This window comes from Aythya fuligula, chromosome 2, assembly GCF_009819795.1.
Source record: "Aythya fuligula isolate bAytFul2 chromosome 2, bAytFul2.pri, whole genome shotgun sequence".
In the NCBI taxonomy this organism is placed as follows: domain Eukaryota; kingdom Metazoa; phylum Chordata; class Aves; order Anseriformes; family Anatidae; genus Aythya; species Aythya fuligula.
In genome coordinates, this window is record NC_045560.1 from 20,085,619 (window position 1) to 20,110,082 (window position 24,464).

The 24,464-nt window shown below is 37.2% G+C and overlaps 1 protein-coding gene and 1 long non-coding RNA gene across 12 annotated transcripts in view; both read left to right on the forward strand.

Moving 5' to 3' along the window:
* NEBL (nebulette) overlaps positions 1 to 10,106 on the forward strand; it is a 252,215-nt gene extending 242,109 nt beyond the window's left edge. For all 11 annotated transcript variants that reach the window (XM_032183080.1, XM_032183078.1, XM_032183076.1 and 8 more), the window contains 2 exons: positions 1,483 to 1,598; positions 7,917 to 10,106. In XM_032183080.1, the coding sequence (XP_032038971.1) occupies positions 1,483 to 1,598; positions 7,917 to 8,093 (293 nt within the window). In that variant the 3' untranslated portion in view covers positions 8,094 to 10,106. The remainder of the gene's footprint in view (positions 1 to 1,482; positions 1,599 to 7,916) is intronic.
* An 11,975-nt stretch (positions 10,107 to 22,081) lies between these two features.
* LOC116486142 lies at positions 22,082 to 23,704 on the forward strand. Its single transcript, XR_004252931.1, has 2 exons — positions 22,082 to 22,608; positions 23,003 to 23,704. It is a non-coding gene; the product is annotated as an uncharacterized LOC116486142 (long non-coding RNA).
* The last annotated feature ends 760 nt before the right edge of the window (positions 23,705 to 24,464 follow it).

The following is a 24,464-nucleotide window of genomic DNA, read 5'->3' on the forward strand; positions in this document are numbered from 1 at the left end:
GTATTTGTTCATTCAGCAATTCCTGGGTCCTTCCATACATTGTGAACCCCATTAAATGCTATATTAGTTTTGCTCCCGTTTGAATCAGTGTATGATGGCTGCTCCAGAAGTGCTTGTTTGCTTCCCAGCAAGCCCAAGGGATATTTCTCACAAAACATCAGACTGCTGAGTGCCTCCGTGTTTGAAGGTTTTTGACCCATGGGCTGTGTGAGCTCCATCTCTTGTAAGCAAAAGACAGCTTTTGTCAGACAAGTTAATAGAATACAGGCTAAATGGACCACTTGAAGATGTGTCAGTTGAGGTGCATTTTCTTAACAATATATAGATTTTCAGTTGAACTAGTAAAATTATAGTAAATAGCAGTGGAGATGGGCTAATAACCTCTATACAAGCTGGAAAACCTTATTCTCAGGTTGATGTTTTGTAACACATGCACAGACATGAGGTAACTGAACTTTTAATGATTAGATTTTGAAAACCACTTCAGTCTTAATTTTGCTTTAAAAATGTTTCCTGGACTTGCTGGGAAAATGGTGAATAGTCATCTATGCTCTGCTCTGTTTCTCAGAGATTTTTGTTCAAATTTTTTTTTTTTTTTTTTTTTTTTTTTTTTTTTTAAATTCGGTCTGTTGCTGAATTTGGATGCTTGAACAGATATGGGGTTGCTAATACTTTCAAACAACAGATCTAGGGAGTCCTTGGTTGTATTAACTCTTTCAGCAGCTTTTGGTACAATAAAAGTCAGCTTATTAATCAACAACCTATGGATAATAGAATTGATAGAATTGTTAAAATTAATATGAACAAAGCATGTGTGAAAGAGAGGGAGCAATTGTGTGGTTAAGACAAACTGTAAAAGAGGTGGACTTGGAAAGATTTAAATAACCATAGATCTGGCTGAGATTGTTGATGGAATCAGAATAAACTAAGAAACTCAACTGTGGACTCATGTTTTTACATTCCTGTCTCTTGCTGTGAATCAGTCTTTGTTTGTAGCCCAATACATAAGAGTTAGTTTGCAATGAGTTAGGAACTAATCGTGGAGAATGTATGTTGAAGCATTTCAAATGTGTACTAATATAAAGCTTTTTTCATCAATCTTTCCTTGAAAAATGGCAGTTTATGGCACATGATACTTAGTGCGTTGTCAATGACAGTATCAAAATTCAGCTAGTGGTGTCTCAAGCTTTAGTATGCCTTTCTATGGTTGGATTCCTTAAGGCATATTAAGCTTTTCCTTCCAACTAACCTTGGTAGCATTTGGAGATATATTGCTCTAACTTTGGCTACATTAATGTATAATTCAACTTAATTCAGCCTTATGTTGTATATGGGAATAATTCTTAACTATTTCATACTGAGAAATTGTTATTTATGAAGGAAATAATCTACAGGTTCTACAGATTGCTGGATAAGGACTTTTAAAAAATATTTTTTATTTTGAAATTTCCATTAATGTCTCTATATTTCTTTAACACACAGCCCCTGTTCTCCCTGGGGCCTATCAGCAAAGCCAGTCCCAAGGATATGGATACATGCACCAGACCAGTATGTCATCCATGAGGTCAATGCATTCACAGCCTCATTCAGCAGGCCTGGTGAGTATTGGATTTCATTTGGCAAGCAACATCATCAGCAATTGTGAAATCTCCTAAATATGAGTAAATGGTCTCCTTGAGTTTTACAGTTGGTCTATTTGACTGTCCTAATTGTAAATGGTAGTCCTAATGTATGAAAAGGCACTGGCAAGAGCTTTTATGTCAGAATGTATCATAAAAATATATTTATGATCTCCAGAAGGCAGAAAAATAGCTGCATCTTCCACCCGCTAATAGTAGTAAATGCTTGGATACTATTTCACAGGGTGAGCTTTGATGATATACTGTGTGACGAAATTGGGATCCTAGTACAGGATGAAAATCTCTTATGATCACTCTGTTGCTTTAAATTTGTTTAATTTTTTTTGACTTGTTGATTTTGTACTAGCAGACTTTATGCCTGTCCATATTACTTATCTTAGCTTGTATAAAACTAGCTTAGACTCTATTAGATCCTTTCCAGTTCAAGAGAAAAGTCACACAAACACTTGTCTGATCCAAATTGAGTTACATTGTTGGGAGATTGAGAAGCTTTATCATCAAACAATGGCCACAGTCATGAAGTTCCTGATTGCGGTGGATGGGAACATAGAACTGGAGTGAATTTTTAGTGCTAAAAGTAACTGGTCATGGTTATAATAGTTTTTATTTTATTTTATTTTATTTTATTTTATTTTATTTTATTTTATTTTATTTTATTTTATTTTATTTTATTTTATTTTATTTTATTTTTTAATGGAGGCTTTGGGGGGAGTGTTGAGCTTTTTTCTGTTTGAACTCCTTATATATGGTTATCATACTTTTGTTATTGTATCACTGCCTAGACATTTTGCAGCTCAGATCCCATCACCTTTTACCTTAAAAGTATCAACTTATTTTGAATTCTGAACTATTTTTAATGGATGTATATTCCCTACATCTTTCACCTTGTTTAGAGATGAAGTACTTAATTCTGAACAAAACCTAAAACTTCCTAGAAAAAGGAAGTTTTTGTTGAACTGAAAAAATAGTCAAAATTGGCTAGAAACTGTATTTTTATTTAAGACTCCATGCTATTTTATATTGTAAAAGTTGCTGTTTAAGAGCAGGGGATCCAGATGACTGCATCTTTAGGTGAGCCAATAACCTGGGAAACTCTTTGGATACCTACCTGCATGACAACCATGAGGTGGCTGGTACTGGAATCAGCCATTCATTTCCAAGGATATCTCAAGGCACTTGGGGAGCTGGCTGCTTTCCAAAAGGGCCAGAGTCAAAAAAGTTGTTGAGATGAGAGCCTGGGCTTTGCCAGCAGACTTTCAAGTGAGTGGGAAGCAAAGGAAACAGCCTTCAAATGCAGCATATAGAGAATGGAGATACCTGAAAAATCTAGAAATCCACTTAGCAGTCTTCGTCACTATGTGGGCAGGTGGAAGGCCACTATTCCTTGTGACACATCACAAGACAAATACTTAAGACAGTCACCCTCCCTGTAGTGACAACTGTGCTCCAGAAGAGGCCTTTTTGACACAGCTATAAACGTGGCATGCTCCCTTGTCTTTCTGCCTTGACATCAAAAGTCTTTTCTTTAGCCTGTGCAGCTTGTCCAGGTGTGCAGGGTGTGTTACCCTCAGCTGCTAGGCCAGTACAAGGGAGTCTCAGAGCATGCTGTGGGGATCCCCTGTTTGGGGATATGCATAAGTGTAGTGATTTGTGCAGACTGAAGAAGGTAGCCTTACAGTGCTTTTCAAATCCAGTGTGGATGTGTCCTTAGAGATCTGATAGACTTGTGCAGTGTTAGGTTCATTTCTTTCAGTTTACTGGTTGGTCCTGGGCTTGTAGCAGTACTGCCAGAGATGCAGCATGGTCTGGATAAGCCAGCCTGAGGGAAGAAAGAAAAAAGAGAAAAAAATAAGAGGGTGAAGAGACTGGAGGGAAAGAAGTGACAGCCTGAATACTGGTTTCAGAGCACAGGTGGATTTTGAGACTTGTCTAAAAGCAATGAAAGTGATGGTCACACATCAGTGTCTCAGTTTGGCTGAAACTTCTCCAGGGTGAGAATGATTAGGATCTCATGGGATATATTAGGGTGGGGATGACTGAAGAGGTAGCTGCTGTAGTAAAACCTGCTCCTTTCAGACCATTTGTTGCATTGTTAACAAATCAGGGTCTCAAAAAGACATAATTATATTACAATCGTACCTACTAATTTCCTATAGTGGGAAATAGAAAGCTTCTAATTTCTATTTGTTTTATTTATTGGCTACTTAATTTTGAACGGTGTTTTGTATCAGGCATGATCTTAACACAGTTTTTGAGTAGATTTTTTTTCCTGAATGAATTACATTATTTCTGATTATTAGCTTTTGCTGACTTCCTATAAGCAAAATGGTCTGGGTTAAACTGTTGCTCAGTATACAGGATGTTTTATAACAGCCCCCTGAAGGCTTCATACAGGCTGTGTTGGCCTCTTTGGAAAATAACAGGGTGTTCTGAAGCCTTAATGTAGATAAAAGTGTTAGGAAAACAAAACCCAGGTTGCAAGTTGGCTTTCTTTGATAGCTGCTCTATGTGAAGGATGCTGCAACAGGTACTTCTCCTTGCAAGGACAGATCCAGAGGATAAGCATAAACTGATGGATGAACTGGAAATATGCATCTGTCAGCTCACATCTGGCTGAGGAGCTGGGAATATGACAGCTCAACTTTGGTACTTCATATGCACGAGGCTTACTGCTCTTTTCTAAGCAGTAGATACAAGATAGACCTTTGAGGAAGTAGGAATTAAGGGCATATTTGACTGTTTTACAAACCCCCAACCTTTTCTTATACCCTCTTGTGCTCTCAGACCTGCTAAACTCACTACTGACAGAGGAATGATTCACTAAAATACGTTTTAAAAATCCGTGCTTTGAGTCCTTTAAGCATTGTAATTCTCAATTATATAGCCCAGACTACATTCTGAAGTGATAATTAGGCATTAAAAGCTAACGGGATTATTATGGAGATTTCTCCTGACAGCCATTTAGCACCTAATTAGGTGTTAAGGCCATAAATTTAGGTTCCATGGCAGCATTTAGGGCCCTAATAATTTTTTTTTTTTTTTTTTTTTTTAAGTTTGAAATTGCCAGCTCAACTCTACAACTTTGCCGCCATAAAGGAGACAGTAGTAGTATGTACCACGATGTTCTAAGGATGACTGAGCATTCTTCTGGTTGAGCAAAAACTTCTTAGTTTTCTTCCAATATATGTTAGCCTAATAATACATTTAACCTCTTCTCCATTCTTCCTTCATTCAAAGGAGGCTTATAAGCATGGCTCAGGGGAAAATCCATTCCTTGGCTTATGCCAGGCATGGACTTATTACCATTTATATTAAATGAATTTTTTTTTTTGGAAACAAACTGCTTAAAGGACTAACTGCTGCTGAGCTCGTTATAATAGCGTATCTTTCACTGTTTTTGGAGTTAATTTCAAGGCTCAGTGGAGAGATCAGTGGAAATAGTTGGAAAAAATAAGGTTCTCAAAGGCAGAGACCATTCCCTAGGGTTTCTGACCACTAGTTTTCTGGTTTGTGAATCTTTAAGGAATTTTTAGTGGTGATAGAACCCTCCAACTGTTTCCTTTGATGCATTGCATATGCAATGGTGCTTTCTTTCATCATCTTCCATGAACCCTTGGAAGATATGAAAGAACTACCAAGAAACCACATAACTCAGGCTTAAGGTTTATCTTGGACATAAGCTGTAGGGCAGCAATATTACAAGGCATAGCAAAGAACAGTTGTACAGAGTAAGATAGAAATGTATTTATAGAGTAGACTTGTCAGGCAAGGAAGTGGTCTACAGTGTTTAACCAAAAGTTGATTTCTCTAGTGTTTAATCTGCTTTACCAATGATAAAGCCAGAATCGAGACCTAAAGTGTATTTTCTAGCATGGAAGCAGTTATAATGAGTTGTCTTAATAACTACTTAAGTTGTTATTAAGTTGTAAATAACCCCAAATGACCTAAGTGTGATAAATGACTCACTGTGTGTGGGGGTATTTCCATTGTTTCTGGAGATGATTTGATTAAAAAAAACAAAAAAATCAAAATACACATATATGAGATGGAACTAAAATGAATCCAGAGTAATTTTCCTCGGGTAGGAAGCAGACCAAACCTTGCTCTCTCTTAAAAGATTTGTACAGTTGTACTAGACATTAACTCAAACACTAACTTTCTTTTTTCTTTTTTTTCTTTTTAAACATTTTACTCTTTAAATCACTTTGCCAGAAACAAACAAACAAACAACCAGCATATATGATGACATACAAGAAGGAGCTTATAGGGCAGTTGGTTATTATCAGTGATGCTTGAATTACTCTTGAATTCTGTCTAGATACATGGGAAAGAAAGCACTCTTGGGAATTTAGAAAGTTTTGTTCTGCTATTAAGAAAGGAAGGGTTTCCAATGGGTTAGAAAAGCCACTTTGAATACCAGTAAATGGTATTCCATTAAAACAACAAAAAAAAAACAACAAAATACCATTTTGTTAGTTTTGAGTGGAAATACATTATCTATTTAGAAAGAAAATGGAAGTCTTTGCCTACAGCTGACAGAAGTGTAGAATAATTTACCTTAGCTAATGACAGGCCTTCTTGTTCTGTTTAGGTTAGTCTTTTATCTGAATATGCAAAAGTGAGTATTTGTAAAAAAAAATAAATAAATTGTAGGCTTCTTGAAATCTTTTTGAGTCTTGTTTTCATTAGATAATGTTATATTCATTATTCTTAATTTAGGGTATGTGGTGGTTTTACCTAGCTGGGCTGCTGAACTCCACCACAACTGCTCTTTCACTTCCCCTCCACAAAGAGAAAAGGGGAGAAAACATGATGGAAAAGACTCAAGGGTTGAGATAAGGACAGGGAAATCACTCAACAGTTATTGTCACAGGCAAAACAGACGGAACATAGGGAGATTAATATACTTCATTACCTATTATTAACAGGCTAGAGCAGTGAGAAAGTAAAAGCAAACTAAAAACATCTTCCATCTACCCTCTTCTACCTCCTCCACCTGAGTGGTGCAGGGGAACAGGGAATGGGAGCTGTGGTCAGTCTGTATGACCCATCTCCACGTGGGGTCCCTCCCACAGGATGCTGTCCTTCCCAAACTGATTCTGTGGGGGCTGCCCAGAGGCAGCAGCTCTTCAAGAACTGCTCCCACATGGCTCCATACCACGGGGTCCATCCCCCAGGAGCAAACTGCTCCAACACGGGTCCCCCACGGATGGCAGCTCTCTCCAGCCCCCCTGCTCCTGTGGGGGCTCCTCTCCACGGGCTGCAGCTCTGGCCCGGGGCCTGCTCCTATGTGGCCTCCTCCAGGCCATGTCCACCTGCTCACCTGGGGGCTTCTCCACAGGCTGCAGCATGGAGATCTGCTCCACGTGGGACCCATGGGCGGCAGGGATGCCTGCTCCACCAGGAGCCTCTCCACAGGCCACAGGGGAACTGCTGCTGCGTGCCTGGAGCACCTCCTGATGCACCGACCTTGGGGTCTGCAGCGCTAGTTCTCACTGCTTGCTCTATAAGCTGCTTTTGCGCAGCAGGTTTTCTTTTTCCTCCTTCCTCAAATTTGCTCTCACAGAGGCACAAATAACACTGGTTATTGACTCAGCTCTGGCCAGTGGTGGGTTCCTTTTGGAGCTGGCTCTGATCTGATGTGGGGCAGTTTCTGGATTTGTCTCACAGAGGCCACCCCTGCAGCCCCCCACTACCCAAACCTTGCCATATAAACCCAACACAGAGTAAGATCCTAATGAGATGAAGGACTTTCAAAGAGAAGGCAAAGCTAATGAACTGGATGAAAGCCACATTTCTTTTCTGTAGTGAAGACATAGGAGAAGCTGTTTGGGAATCGTGCAAATGGGCTGCAGAAATACAGCTAGCTATGGCAGGACATAATGAACTGTTACTAGTGTATGCAGGAAACAACAGCTGGAATATTTCAAGAGACAGTGAATAGTCTGAAATCTGTTTGTATGAAGACTTTGAATGATGTAGTTTCACAAATTATTTTGGTACTCAGAAAAAGGGATTATATTAATTGACTATTTGTCAGGGCAGGAGGTAGTATATTGTTTCTTTTCAACAGGTAACTTCTATGATTTCTCTCTCTGCCTTGCTCCTTTTTAATTTAACTTAATTTAATTTAATTTAATTTAATTTTATTATTTATTTTTTAAATATATATACATATATATTTAATACAGCTCTTCTTTTCTGAGCAAAGACGAGAAAGAAAGTATTTCTGCTTAGGCCGGAGACTTTACAACCTTGTTTTCTTTCCTTCAACAGAGAACATACAGAGCTATGTATGACTACAGTGCTCAAGATGAAGACGAAGTTTCCTTCAGGGATGGTGACTATATCATCAATGTGCAACCAATTGATGATGGCTGGATGTATGGTACTGTTCAGAGAACTGGGAAAACAGGAATGCTTCCAGCAAATTATATTGAGTTTGTTAACTAACTTTTGTCTCTAGTTCTTTGAGGTTTATTATGATTTACTCAAAATCTAACCTTTTAGAAAAAGTCAGAAGAATCTTTTAAGACCACATGCTCATTACTTTATCACTGCTATAACAGTCTGCATTCTCATTTAGAGTCTTTTAAAGTAAAGACAAATAAACAAGAAGCTTAGAGCTTTGAAAACAGCATTGCTTATAATAGTGCTCCCTTAAAAAAAAAAGGAAAAAAAAGAAAGGAACACAAAACTTATATTGAAGCCTGGTGCTGCTAATCTTATAAAGATTTTGGTCAATTAGCTGTAAAGGGGAAATAGCTTCTCTCTACATCTCAGAGGTTATTTCTCTTTATAGTAACCATGAAATTGATTCATTTCTTCTGGCACTCTGAAGTCAAAGGAGGTTAACACACTGAATTTGATCACATCTTCAGATTATTAGGGAGATGTTTAATGTTTGAGAAGTTAGTGTCCTAATAAAAATGTTGGGTAGAAAATTCAATCATTTGAAATAATGACAAGTAATATATTTGTAAAACAAACAAACAAAAAAACACTACTGCCCAACAGCCTTACAATAAGAAAGGTCTGTTTTGACAGCAAAACTTTGCCAACTCTTCCTTGCCCACATTTTTTTCTGGATTATCCATTTTCTTTTAATCACAACCGTGACCTCTTCTATCAGCTTTGCTTGCATCCCAGTCCATCAGTTAGGTCCATGCCTGGCTTCATGGTTCTTCAGTATCTTTTCCACAGAAAATTCCTTGCAGAGACTATCTAGAGTATAAAAACGGTCAGCTCTTCTGTTTCCTTCTAAAACTACTTAGCATTTAAGTAGAATTTTCCACTAGGGAAATGTATGACCAATACTTCATATTCCTTTACTTTCCCCTGTACTGCTGTAAATAGCCTGTGTGAGGCCCCAGTGCTGTGCAGTCACACAAAGTGTGCAGTCACAACCCTCCATCTTTTCACAAGTAACTCGCTTAATGGCTGCTTTACTGATGAGCTAATGCACCTACCCCTGCTGCAGAAATATTTGCACCTCTATTGAAGGGTGGAGAAGAGCTCTGGTTATTGTAGTGCATTTCAGCTCAGTGGCCTATTGCTTCTGTTTCCTCAAAAATGTTGGCGATTCAACAGTGAGTTGTACGTTTACAAAATGATTAATGAAGGAGAAATATATATATTTTTAAACTGATTTATTGTTTTTCATAACTGACACTGAAAGTAGAACTAACCAAACAAAAGTCCAACGTATTCTCTTCCATCACGCTTCAGGTTAGCCATGTGTAGAAAACAGTAACAATATTTTGCTGACAAACTTTCACATGTGCTCTTTGGTGCCCATGAACTTATGATCCGAAGTACAGGATCCAGGTCTTTGTCAGTGAGGCTGAGAGAAGGAGATCAAATAATTGGTGACCTAATGGACCTGTGAGGGACTAGTTGAGCAGGCCTGAGTCACAAGGGAATTCTTTTTGCTTTATTGCGATGCCAGGAGCGTGCCGTGTTCCCTCCCAGGGTGAAACTCTGGGGGGAAGGAAAAGAGAGTAAAAGATCCATGTGGGAACTTACTCATAAGGATGCATATAAGAGTAAGGAAAAAAGTGTGTTTGCTGATGGTATAACTTCTGGTGTTCAGCTATGTGATAGAGAATTTAATTTTGGAATAGCTGTCAGAATATTGAGTCTACACTGGCATTCTTTTATGTCTGAAATTTTAAAAGCAGAACTAAATGTAGAGTTTATGGATAATTTAATATTTTTTATTTCACAAAATAAGCAAGCCTGCAGTATAGTATGTCTTTAAACAACAAAGAAGGCAATGTGGCTCTATCACATCTGAAATTTGCAACTGAAATCTGTCAGTACAAATGATTCCTAGTTCTATTTCTGAATATTGTTAGGAATTGGAGAGCTTAATGCTTTTCTTTCCCTGTTCTTAACAAAGAGCAGGTTCCAGGCTGCCAAACAGAGGATGGAATGACTGCATTAAAAAAAAAAAAAAAAAAAAAAGTCTATGTTTGTGGAATTGTGTTGCTTTCTTGTCTGCTGCCTAATTTCAAGGCTAAAGCTGACCAGGGGCATCTAACTTCAAAAAATGTGGTTTACAACTAGGAATGTGATTCTGTAAATGTGCAATCTGTATGGGTCACATTGCTGTCATTTAAAATTCTTGAAAAATGAAGGCTGTAACAGACCCTTATGCATTACTGGTGACTTCCACATTAAATTAGCTAGCTTTGCAAGTCAAATGGCTTTTTCAAAAGGCTGATATGGTAGGCTCAGCTAGAACTCTCGAAAAAGCAGTCGTCCTCTGCATTGGTTTTCATCACCAGCCATCAACAGCAGAGAGAGGAATCCCATCTTATGGTGGTTGGCAAATTTTTCTGATGATGCCTGAGGCAGAATTGGATATCACTTGCTGCTGTGCTGCTCTATTAGCTATGTAATGCTGACAACAATAAAAGCAAGTTGTCAGTTTGCTAACAAACTGACTGGAAAGGAAAGTAGGGAACAGATAAATTGCATGAAGTTGCAATTTTTAGTGACTTACAAAAAAAGAAACTCTCAACCTATAAATACACCAGTGTTCTTCCTACGTCAGACTTCCAGTCCTGAATGTATAGCGAAAAGTAAATCAGAAAATGAATATTTGATCTCAGTGGAGCTAAACAATGGAAATAAAATTTCCTTTATGAATTTTGAATATTCAGTAACCTGGCAATGCACCTAAAGCAATTTGCAAAATAAAAAAGGTCAAGAAAACAAAGCATATGAATTGTATTTCTGATGAAAATGGTATGTCAGCAGAATTATTAGGATCTGTTTTAAGTTACTCATTTATGTAGTCAGGTTTTTTATGTTGTATGTGCTTAGTAATTCTTGCTCTTTTGGAATGTTTCATCATCTTTAATGTAAAACAGACTTTATTTATTCTCACTGGGAAAATTTGTTCTAAGCAGTGCTTTCAAAGGCCCAATATTACCAGAGTGCAATTTTCAAAATGTTTTATAAAATCTAAAATTTGTAATATAGGCAGAGTAGGTCAGCAACCAATTTGGACAAGTGCAGGTTTCACAAGGCATATGTTGGAGCATCGGTTGTGTGAAGGGGTGAACAGATGTTGTATGCTGTCCTGTCACTTTAAAAATGTATATTCCTTTTTTAACACAGCCTGTTCCCTCACTATACTTTACTCCTGTAAACACTTTTTTTTTTTTTTTTTTTTTTTTCTTTCCCCTGGGGAAAGGGACAGACCTTGAAGGAGACAGATTTCCCAAGATGTTCCAAAGTTCAGGCTGGAAGTTCACACATTCCCATGTCAAGCATTTTAGAAACAAAGAAATTATGATGTGCTATTGTTCTTACGTATATTTAAATATAAGTATAGAAAACTACATAGAGCATATTCATACATATACACAAGAACAAATGGGTGCCTTGCTTTTCATTACTCTTTCTTGCCTGGCTAATCTTCATTTTCTAAACAAAGCTACTTACAGATACTGCAGTTTGTAATTTTTCATTATGGAACATTAGCATTTAATCTTGATGAAACAGGGTTTTCTTGATTACATTTGACATACCATAAACCACTTCAGCAGATTGGGATTTGACAGAGAATCACCTCCCATGGATTGTATTTGTGACAAATGTGTCCCTACTGAGTGTTCCTCGGGGATATGAAAGGTCTCCAATACTTGGGAAAGGTAATAATTTTAGTTTTTATTGTATAGTGATGGCATGTCATCTTGTACAATGAAAAAGAAATGACAAATATGGAAGTCTTTGGCAGAAAGTGGTACAGGGTATAAAATGTTAGATTTTAATTATGTTGATTAATACTCCATTTAAAATACAGAATAAGCTTTAGTTAGTAAATGTTTAAATAATATACTGCAACAGACAAAAGATGCTGTTGAAAGATCTCCAAACTGATGTGCTGGCAAATGCAAAGTACTGGTGAGCTGTAGAAGAACAAACCATTTTGCAGTGCTTTAGTGATTTTCTCCAGCTTTATGCCATAGGAACCCCTTCATTCCTTTTGAAGGAAAACCTGAAAGCTATATTTCCTAAACTGCCTGCACTACAACAGTATATTCAAAGAAATTTCATATGCTTCTTGTGTCTGATAAATAGAATTTGCATATTGTACTTAAGTTGTAATCCAGTTGTTGTTGACATTTGTTTAATTATTATTATTTTAGGGGGGAAAATAAGCTATACTGTAGCATTTCAATCATGTGTATTTAATAGTACTATTAGAAATTGCTAGACCATTGGAAGACAGCAATGACTGTGTTGACATTGATTAGCATGATGTGGAAAACCTCTCAGCTGTTGGTTTTTGCAGTGTGACATAAAAAGCAAAAATGAACCGCTGTGCAGTTTGGCTTATGTTTGCTTTCAAGTGTGTAAAGTTTTAGTTATTTTGTAAAACTGTATTGTATTTGGGAGTATACAGTTCTGAAGGTAACAATTGTTTTTCAAAGGACAGATATACTTACTCTTGGATCATATGATGTATCATCTTAATTTGGCTTTTGTTATGCAGAAAGTTAACACCAGCTATTAAAATATATTTTAGTAGAAATGCTTTAATTCCTGTTTCTTCCTCTACACTGTGAATATTTAAGCCTTGGTGGACTAGAGCAACATCATGCTGCCCAAAGTACTAACCTATGCAAACTAGTTCACATTTTAGTTGATGTCACAGTGGATGTAACATAAAAATTTATTTTGCGTAACATTGAACGTCATTCAAATAAAATATTAAACCCAGCATTATGTATGTATTATATTCATGAACAATGCTCTTCAAAGCTATCATTCCCATTAAAAAAAAACTACCAAAGTTGTATATTGTTTTAGCTAACGATGCTTTGAATTTTCAAACTTAAGTGGAATATATAGCCCTATTATTTTTCAAGCTCGATCTCAAGAAATGGTTTGTTAAAGCAGCAGTTTATTTCAGAAATGCACTCTCTTCCAGGTTACTTTGCCTTTTTCAGTCTGTGTCTGTAACCCTTCATTAGAACAGCAAGTTACATGTCCCTTGTTTTGTTTAAATAAAGAAGGCTAGTGAATAAGGTCCACTGATTTGACTGATACTGGTTTGCTGATCTTTGAATGGGCATTTGATTAGGTGATTAGCAACACTATTGAAAACAAATCACATTGTTGGCCTCTTAAATACAACTGTATATACCCATATGGTTCTTGGGATATCTTTATTCTCTTACATGCCCAAATTATTTTTCCAAAATTGTAAGAAAGTTTAAGTTAAAATTCAGAAGAATTTTGGAACAGCTCCACCAGAAACAGTTGAAGAAGACTTTTTGCTTGACATGTTTTATTCATTTCAGCTAAGTGTACATCTCAGTGTACTGCACTCACATCTTTTACCTTTTGTCAAGTGTTAGTTTGAAGAAGGCTGTTAAAAATAAATGAGGACAAATGACACATAAATGAAGCAGGTGAATTCACACTAGGTAAGTGACACACACTTGCTACTACACTAATTTTCTCTTTAGGAAATACATGTTAGCACTTCCTATGAAATTTAACTAATTACAGAGCTTTGATTCCATATTCTGAGATGCTTTTATAAATTGAAATGCCTCCTGTATGGCAAAATCCAGCCTTTATATAGACTGCAGCAAACAGCAGTTTTCAATAAGAAAAAAAGATTTAAGAGCTGCCAAAATGGACATCAAGCATTCAGAACATGTTTTATTTGTAAATCCCCCCATAATCTGCTAGAGCAACTGGAGTACTAGATATTTTTTTTTCTCTCTTACCTAAATATGTGTTTTAGATGAAGGTTCTCCTTTGAACCACTGATGTTAAGTCACTAGGAGTCACATTTGTTCAGCATCTGAAAGGACTGTGTCCTTCAGTAGCAATGTCAAATCTAACAAATGACTGAAGTGGAAAAGTTTTCTTCTGTCTTTACTAATCCCATAGTATATCATTATCAAAAAGATCTATGTACTGGCTCTTGAAGGTTCTGTGGAGACCTGCCACACTGTTTACTGGACAGGCTGAGTTACCAGCTGTCATTGCTTTTAACATGTCCTAATTTCTGCTCTTGGAACATGGCCTTTGCTTTTCTCTGTTTCAATTTACAAATGTAAGATAATTTTACAGAGTTTTTTGTGTTGAGGGAACGGTTGCCTGATGCACTCATGATAAAATGACCATGGTGTAGTGCGCAGATACCTACTCCAGCTTTTGAGCAATTAATCTTAACATCAGTTGAAGGCCAGTCATTGGAGTATTTGTAAGGGCAAATCTATTCTTCCAGAACATGAGAGTTCAGATAGCACAGATAATGTATTGTCAGATGGTTTAAAACACATGTTCTCATGCCCCAGTGGAGGAAATCAGTCAGAAAACTGAGCCCTGTAGCACTGCAACAAGTTCCTAACTCTGAACTATGTAAGTACCGGGATGAGGTGATGTGCTACAGAGTTCACCTGCTCCACAAAGATGAAACTGCATAATGTGCTACATGCTGGGGACTTGTTTTACAGAGACAGCAGAAACTGGAGATTCGTATCTATCTGCTATGCCCTAAACAGGGTCTAAGCAGTCCTTTACTGTTTTATTTCTATATATTTTAACTTTTTTTTTTTTTTTTTTTTTTTTTTCTCACCTGCCTTCTACTGATAAAATCTGTGGATGGAGAGTGCTGTTCTTACTGACTTGTGGCTTGAACCACTCATGTTTGCAAAGAGACATATACAATTTTCTCCAGGCATTAACATCTGGCTCTTAAAATCCTACTTGGCATATAAATAGTGATTCTCAATTATTTCACAAAAAAAAAAAAAAAAAAAAAAAGACATCCTTTGTGATTGTTCTTCAATTCAAGCCATAAATTACAGCCTCCAGGACTCTATTGCTATGGACAACAGCTTTGCCAGGACCTAGTGGCAAACTAGGACCTATTTTTAAGAGGCTTCTTAAAGCACTATGAAGAATTTAAATTGCTTGAAAAATGCCTGTGTTCAACAGCAGTTGTCTGAGCCCATGGATGTGCCAGATCATCAGAACAACATTTGGCACTCATCTCCCAATTCTCCCCTTCTCCCCCAGCAGTTGTACATTGGCGTCACTGTGCCTCTTGGCCTTTTGCCTTCTTTGCCTTCTTTGGCCTTCTTTCAGCCAGGCTCTGATATCTCTGTCACCAAACCCAGTGGGCTTGGGGCTTCTCCAGTCAGGCCGTTAGACCACTCTCTGGTGTCTATAGTTTCTGCACTCAGGATCAAAATTTTAGAATGATTCAGCTAACTGTTCTCCTGTCAAGATTTTTGAACAGAGGGTCAACACAAGCCCATTTACCCTAAAGGGCGTTAATTTTCTGTTGGCTCAGCTATTAACAATTCTCTGTGAAGAGTCCTCTTGACTGTGCTTTCATTGTCCCATTGCTTCAGGTTCTTTTATTTTTCTGAGCTCAGCCACTACTTTCAGGAAAGAGGGATATCACATTTTTCAGTCTTATCAATGCCCAAACCAGTTTTTGTTTATTCTATTCTTCAGAGGATTAGCATCTTCATTATATTTTCTTTGTTATCTCTGGTTTGGGGCTGAACTCTTGATTCAGGAGTCTTTCTCTGTCCATCAGTGTTTGACCACAGATCTCATGCCCTGTAGGTGTTGTGTGTTGCTCACTGCAGAGGCTGTGTTAGGCAGTATCCTCCTTACTGGGACCTTTTAGTTCCTACTGCTACTAGTTCTGAATTCATCAGATGGGATGTCTCTTAGATTCAACCTTTCTATAAATAAGTATGCCATTATAAAGTATACATTTTTTTCCGCATTTGTATTTTCCTTGACTCAGGATGACATTGATATCTTTCATTTTCATGGCTTGCACTGACCTTAGGAAACATGTATCTAAAAATGACGATGAATTAGGCTCTAAGGGATTGTTAAGGTAGACCTTGATGACTGCAGCTATTACGCATTGTGGATATCTCAAGTTAGATGGGATAAATGGTGTATAAGGTCTTGATGGCAAGTGGTTTAACTGTGAACTGAGTTCATTTATTTATTTGAGTGACCCTATTCAACAGCCTGTGTTTTTCATTTCTACTTCAGCAGTTCGAAACAAATACAAGAATTAGATGACAATCATTTGTAATCAACTAATTAGCTGTGCAGCTGTGCAGCAACTAATTTGCTGTGCGGCAAATCACAGAAGTGGGTAAAGTAGATTGGGTAGTTTTGGGAAACCATGTACAAGGTGGAGCAAACAACCAGACAATGTCAGACTAGGCATTTGGGTTGACATTTGCTTGCTTGCAGTTCCAACCCTTATCTTTCCTTCTGACTGCTTAAAAAAATAATGTGAGAGCTGTTCCTCATGGCATGACTTATTGTGTTGTTAGACAGAGTAATCTTTAGTAGAAAGAATAGATTCAAGGGCAGGAAAAAGGTCTTAGAACCCAGCATTTTAGAACTACACTTTCAATTCCTATTTTTTCCAAGGTCCTGTTACTTAAATGAACGTTTACTTTCGTCCTCTGCAATTTCTGTTGACCCTCAAAACCCTCTAAAATTATTTTGCTCTTCCTGTTTTCAGCATTGCATGCCTTGTGTCAATTACCTTTGTGAGACGGGAAAAAGACCAGAAATATTGGAGTACTTCAAATAACTTTGTCTTCATTGCTATGCTAACTAATGCCTGTGAAATAGTCTCCCATCCCAATGCCCTTTTTTCCACCCTCAAGCAACATTCCAAAATAAGTAACTTATTCCCTGTCCAAATGCAACTGGCCATGGTGCTCTGTTGCACAGCTATGATTATTATGAAAGGGAGGACATGTGCTACAGTGGCAATAGCTACAATCTGAATATTAGAGCAAACACCTAACAATGACTACTGTGAGAGATTTCTCAGCTCATTGCTTCTTCGCAAGAAGTATCTGTCACTGAGGTACCAGCACTCTGTGAGATTAGTAAAGTTGCAACTTTGCAACTTGGTTTATGTTCTGGATGTCAGCTACATGCCACTGCAGCTTTTGGACAGATGCTGTTTTAAATGGTTACTGCTTGTTTTTTTTTTTTTTTTTTTTTTTTTTTTTTGTTCTACTGCTTTCTTCTGCTTCTCAAGGTATGACAGCCAAGCCAGAAGGATATATCAAACCTGTTAATGGATGGGCCTTCTGTCAGTCTAGATACGTATTTTTTCTTGTTTTAAGCATTTCTTCTTTTTCCCAGCACTGCCATATTGGTTCTAAGAAATCATGGATGCATGCAGGATGTATTCAGCCTCCTACAAGAAGGCCAGAACTGTGATCTGAGCTGGTTCAGAAGGACTCAAAAATAAAGGCACATTCACTGGTCACAATCAAACTAATCTTGTCTCCAAGGTGTATGTATGATCCCTGGTGTACACACAGTCCTATGACCCTAAAAATTTTCCTCCTGTAAATACTGTTGCTGGGACTGTATATTTTAGGGTTACACAAATCTTGTCTGAGAAATATACTTTTTTTTTTTTTTTGGTGTTAAATAAAAATATGTCTTCTCATGTCTTATTACAATGTGCTGCAACCCTGATGACCAAGCGAATCCTACAACTGGACTAGAACTTAATAAGGTAGGTGGAACAAGCCTACCTAGTCTGTGCATTGGTTTATTTTAAATAGCTTTTTTCTCATTTTAATTCTGTATAAATATGCACTGAAGGGTTCTGTACAGGACTGAACAGTTTTTATTATCTGGTTTTGGAAAGTAATGTTGAGAGGTCATGGATACTATCAGAGTACAGAGGACCCTGTTTCTTAGTCTGCCAGATTTCTTGTCTGTATCATGCTGTGTGTTCAGCTGAGGCAAAAACAAGGTAGAGGGCACAACTTTTATAACATATTTAGGTTCAGAACTGTGGAGATGAGAGACAAGTGGGATTTTAAAATCATGTCTGAAATTGGCAGGATTGGTTCCACAGTGATGCTGGAAATTTCATTCAACATTTTAATGCTCCACTGTGCTTTAAAGAAATCATCATCCTCTGAAGACTTAACTATAACCTAGTGAAAAAATCAGTGAATTAGGAATTGTCAACATTTTGTTCATCCTTAAACCTGACAACTTATCTGACAACTGGGCTAGAGCTATGTTGACTCTTCCATCCCTTTAATCTAAGTAATATTTAATTAGGCTATATAAAATGGGACAGCATCAGTGAAATGGCTGTCAGTTTTGAATTCTCTATGGCTTGGCATTTAGGGCATTGTTCTTGAACAAGATAATTATCAAAACTCTTTTGACAGTGAGAAGAGCAAATAAATCCTGGGGGAGGATCTGAATGGATTAAAAGAGATAGAAATATGTACCCTAGTTCCCTAGTCATGTTCTGAAAGACCTTTTTTTTTTTTTTTTTTCTTTTTTTCTTTTTTTTTTTTTCTGTGAGATGAAACTGCTTGGTGGCATGTAGACTTCTGTGGATAAAGGTGATACTTACAGGATCCAGCTTTATGCATCTAAATACCATTATCTTTGTGGTCCTTTTTACTATTAGGTGCTTTACTTTGTCCACCTTTATTAAAGCCAGTCCATGTACAGTCAATAGCCCAATTCATCTCCTGTTGTAGGAGATGTAGGTGATATTCTCCTGATAATCTCCTGAATATCACCTACCTCTATGATCTATGATGTAGGTGATATTCCACTATAATCAGAACACTTTTGGTATGGGAACTGTTAAACCAAAAAGCATTTAAACTCTAATGAAGTTGATTTCATCATCTGTTCATTCAGTGTGTGATGATAAGGGAACAGGCCCAAATAAAATAGATAAGAGCAATTTAAAACAACATAAGTCTGAAAGAAATTGGTTTAAAAATTAAGTCAAATGACACAAATTCTATTTGCAGACATGCAGACATGCAAGTTGTGTTTACTATTTCAATGGGAAGGGAAAGATTAGCAAATAAAATGAGTTAGGTATTGATTACTGCCCACAAAAATGTAAGCTTGTACTTGAACTTTGTGGTGAAGTATGTTTTATCTGCATCCTTTGCTTGTCCTCTGTATTCAAAGGGTAAAACTTTTAGAATACTTAATGCTGGAATAGGAATTTAAGTGAGAAATAAGGCGCAAACTGTTGATAGTATGGAAAATTAAATACTGGAAATAACAAATAGGAGTTGCTGTGCTCTCCATCTGCCAATGGCTTCATGTCTGGCAGCTTTTTTGGAAGGCGATAAAGACTTCTGGGGTTTAGTGCAGCTATAGCTTTGTGAAGTTTTATGAAGAGTGAAATGCAAAATATCATCTTAGGTATCAATGCTTCCCTTAGCCTCTAAATGCCAAGTAACCTGTGTCCTTCCCCATTGGTTAGACATCTTTCTTCCCAACTTTTTGCTGTATTATGGGGAAAATGAACTTTTGCCATTCTCCCATTGTAACAGTGAAAAAAGCCAAACCAAACCAAAAAACAGCAATGAACTTTCAAAATTTCTCTCTGTAGAAATTGCTCCTCTTTCCTCCTCCTTTCCTTCCTTACCTTTTTCATTGGCTTTTTAGGTTTCAGATGACAAAAATATTGGTAATATACCTGTCAGGCTTATGAAATTAAATGAAATGGCCAGGTATGATCTAAAGGAAAGCTGTTTGCTTGAAATTTTCCCTTAAAGGCATGAAAGTCATCTCTCTCTCTCTCCCCCCCCCTATTTATTTATTTATTTATTTATTTTATTTATTTAATCAGGTAGTATTTCAGAAAACAAACCAGTTTAAATAATATGTACAATTTGTCTTACTGCGGTGTCACTCTGTTGTTTCAAGGGCACAGGGACAGTATATAGCACATAACTCTGGCTAAGTATGTCCTGTGTGGCCGGACACATATCATCATTCATTATTAAATCCTGTTCTGTGGAATAGGCAGTAGGATACTCCCATTGGCCTTCAACAGACAGGAAATCCTCAAGCAGGAATGGTCCCCCTGGAAAAAGTGAGTCACCAAGAGTAAGTGGCCTCATGCGCACTTTTCTCAGAAACTGCAAGTCTTCAGCCAGGTGAGTGTAAAGCACACAGCAACGAATCTGAGCCCACCTTATCTTTTCTATATACATACATATATATATGTATATGTAAATATATATGTGTATATATATATATGCATATGTAAATATATATGTATATGTATATGTAAATATATACATGTATATATATATATATTTCTGCAAGTTGCTATTTATAAATCACTGTGTATTTTTTATCTCAGGCAGCACATTACTGATCTCCTGAAGGAGCACTGGTGATGTGCAAGGTTGTGTCCATGTTGTGCTTTCAGCCACAGCCTGTCCAGATGCTTCTGTCTTCCAGTAGTTGTGGCAGGAGGGGTGCTAGGATGTGTTGTCTGGAGCTGGGAGCACAGCTATGGGGGAGTCACAGAGCAGGATGTCCCCTGTGAGCTGCATTGGTCTAAGTTGCTCTCAAACAAGCTCCAGCACTTGCTCCCACTTGCAGAGGACACAGAAGAGTGGTGACTGCTCAAGGACCATTTGTACTAAGTGGATATATGAGCACTCATTATCATTATTATTATATTACCATCTCCAGACCATGGCTTACAACTGAGAAAAAAACACCAGAGGAACAGAAGGAGCATTTTTTTTGAAGTAAAATTTATTAATTTTTACTTCAAATGAAATTACCCTTGAAAGCACTCAATGCGTCCCTTGACCTACAGTTTGCCATGCATATTAGGATTTCCCTGAAAACCAGCCTTCATTGATTTTATTTTCTCTCTGTTGAACTGCCAAGCAAGTTTGTCCATCTCTTCTTTTATTTGGGCAGCTTCCTGCTGTGATGGGAGCAAAGGTCTCCTCACTTTGTGCAGCTACAGCAATTGGTGCCAAAGATGAACAGCAAGTGCCACTGGCCATGGTTGTTTGCTGTAATCCTCCCGATATACCCACCACTGGTAGCTATGTAAGCAGTTCGCATTTTTCTACTTCTCTCCACAGTTTTAGAAGAGAATGCCCAGGAGCTGAAATCAAGACATATCTCCTTTCCTCTTTTCTCTTGTAGGCTGAATGGGAAATTGAGTGGCAAAATACTTGCATGTGAGCTTTAAAAACAGCCTTGAAGGACCGGGGAAACCATAACTTGAGTAGTTCCCATAGCAATAAAAAAGACATTCATGCAAAACTGACACAAGGGGGCAGATGTGCACCATTAGAAAGTCTGCATAATTTAAGATAGAAATTATCTTTATGAATGATAAGAATTAGCAGCAGGACATAGTCCAGTAACTATCTTGTTATATGCATAAATGGGTATGTTAATTGTGTTTTAAATTAAATTGTACTGTATACTTAATTAGAAAGAAAACTCACAGTTCTACATAAAATCAAAAGGCTTTGGCAATACAAATTGATTGCAAAATCTGCTCTGTATTGTGCATGAATAACTAGGGAATAAAAATGTGTTTTCATATTTTATTCTTTTATTTACTTATTATTTTATTTATTTTTTTTTTTTTACTGGATCTGATGAGATGAGCCATTCAGCTTTAACAATTCAACACTTAAGCAAGTTGGCACCAGATATTATTGTAGTGCTTAAAGGTAGTAGTTAAAAATGCCTGCATTCTCACTGAACAGTGATAATGACTTAGAAATTTTTGGTGGTGACTATGGTAATGTCTTAGAAATTTGATGAGTTAAACGTGTACAAAATACTGTATACAACTGCAAGAAGAGAGCCAGTGCCAGAGGCATGATCAAGAAGCTGCAGTAAGAAATGCTACAGCAGCAGAAGTTTCATTATGCTATTAAGACAAATTAATCTGCTGTGGAGACAATTATCAGTATAAAGACAGGATTTTCATCCCCAAACCTCTCCTTGCTATGACACATGCTGCATCTTCATTACCTAATCTACTCCAAATTTAATTCAAAATAAATTAGTATATTTGATACATTTTTTTTAATTTAAAGACAAAACACAAGTGCTAGAAATAAAAACAGTAATTTATTTTCAAATAATTCAATTAAAAAAGAATTTTTATTGCTGTCTGGACTTGGACTTAACATAGTACTTTTTTGCTCAGGCAATACCAGCTTCAAAATCATCCTATTTAGATTAATCCAAAATTTTAAAATATGCAAGATAAGAGCTTAAGCTTTGCATGGACATGGTATTTAATGAAAACTTTGTTGCTGCTTCATTGTAATTGGATTGAAATTAATGGAATTAACATGAGAATAAGCTTATGCATTATGCCTCCAGAGGGGTTCAGTTGTCAATAGGTAAATGCAAACTATTTCTCTGCATGTGTGTGTGGGTATATACATTTACTTACAAACACACATATACAGGTGAATTTGCAAATCAGTGTTTAATTAGGAGACCTTATTTTTCTGTGCAAGGTAGTTTACTCAAGACTGTTTAAAATCTTGCTATTTTGTTTTTATAACACAATTGTGCCAGCAGATGATAGATACTTGCCATGAAGCAGTGGGGGCTCTGCTCAGCTGAAGACAACGCAGAGGTGAGTAGAGGATGCTGCCCTGCTGCCTTTCATGTTTCTAAATCCATTTCTGAGCCTAGCTTGGAATGTTCCAGGTCAGATATGAGGATATTTTTTTCCAACCTGCTAGGATCTAACCATCAGAGTCATCCCTGACTGATGTTCCTTAAATATTTGATTTCTTCATATTACCTACTGAACTATATTGCTGACATGATATAGCAGTTCCTTTGCCTTGTCTTTATGTAGGTGCTTTCTACATGAATATAACTTTAATCTCTCTTCTGCAGTTGCCAAATTTATTATTTCCTTAAAAATGCATTTGTATGCTGGTTGCAAATCATTTCAGTTCCCTGAATTTCCTCCTTTTCTCTTTGTTTCTCTCATTGCCTAAAATGAATGTGATGATTAAAAGGCAGCTTCAGCAGAAGCCCAGGATGAAGGAGAACTACATTTCTGAGCTCCATGACTGCAAAGGAGAGAAGAACATCGTCAGCATCATCAGGCCCTGCTAAGGCTTTGCTGCTGCTCCCCTTGGGCCTTTTTAGGAAATCTGCTGCTCTTATAGCTCCACTTGTTTATTCTATATTCTTCTACAAAATTTAATTTCCTTTACTGCTTTCTTTCACCTTCATCAGGGACACCACATCCTGCTTGTGCCAGTTCTGCCTTACGTGCATGTACCTCTGTGGCTCTACCCTACACCTGTGTTTCCTGGCCTTGAAGAACCAGTTGATGTGCTCCAGACTAAGGCTGGAGAACATTGCCATGGAAAAATAACACTGATAATCAGAGCATTTGGGATTACAGTGAATTCAAACTCAGGCTAATGTGGAAGTCTAGATATGGCTGTGTGGCTTCAGCTCTCCAAGCAGAATTGAAGACTGGCTCTAGCCTCAAGGGAATGGGCCTCTGCATTGAAATTCCCCTTCTCCCAACTTTCTGCATAGCCCCATGCAGATTCCTCTCCTTTATTTGGGAGTGTAATAAAGTGGCTGCTAAGTGGCTAGTTGCAATGATTGCCCCTTTCCAAGCCTTGTGTGTAGATGGTATAGTTCCTTTAATGGAATCTCCACTGCTTTGAATTTTTGAAATAAATTGCTTGTGGTTCATTAAATTCCTTAATTGTACCCTTATCTCTTTAGTCTAAATACCACTGGGATGCATTTTTGAAAATTTTCTAAGTATTCTCTTTTTCAGTCATAACAACTATCTATTTCTACATAATCTTCCTAGTAAGAATTCAAAAACTGCTTTCAGCTTGCATTTTTTTTTTTCTCTGCAGGCAACAATTTACCTAATTAATTCTGACTGTAGAATTGCTGGATTCCTTCACTGTGTTTTGTGAATGTAATAAAGAACAGAGAAAAAGATATGAGAGCTTGAGTTTAATCCCAGATTTTTTATTTTGTTTATAGCTAGGTCATTACCAAGATGCTATAGAGACACTTGCATTAAAATAAATAATAATAAAATAACATTACTGGAAATAGGAGGGCTGGATACTAAAATAAAATTATTTTGCATGTCATAATACTTTAAATTCCAGTTACCTGCTGGGTAACCCAGGGTTAAATATGCTTCCTTTGCAATGTGATCCAGTCCCACAGGAAATGTGCTAACATTACAGAAGTCATTTTTAAACTTTGTAAATTATTTACACAATATGATCAGGACCCTTTCCAACTACTTTGATGATGACTTAATTCATGATCTATGAGGAAATGTCTGTCATTGAAACAATTCGTCTGTTTCATCTTTCAACGGTAGTTTGTTTTCTTTCTCAAGTTTTAGTTGTTAGTGTTTATTAACCTATGTTTGACGGGACTGCTGGTACTGCTAGATCCAATCCATTCTTGTATGTGGATCATCTTTGT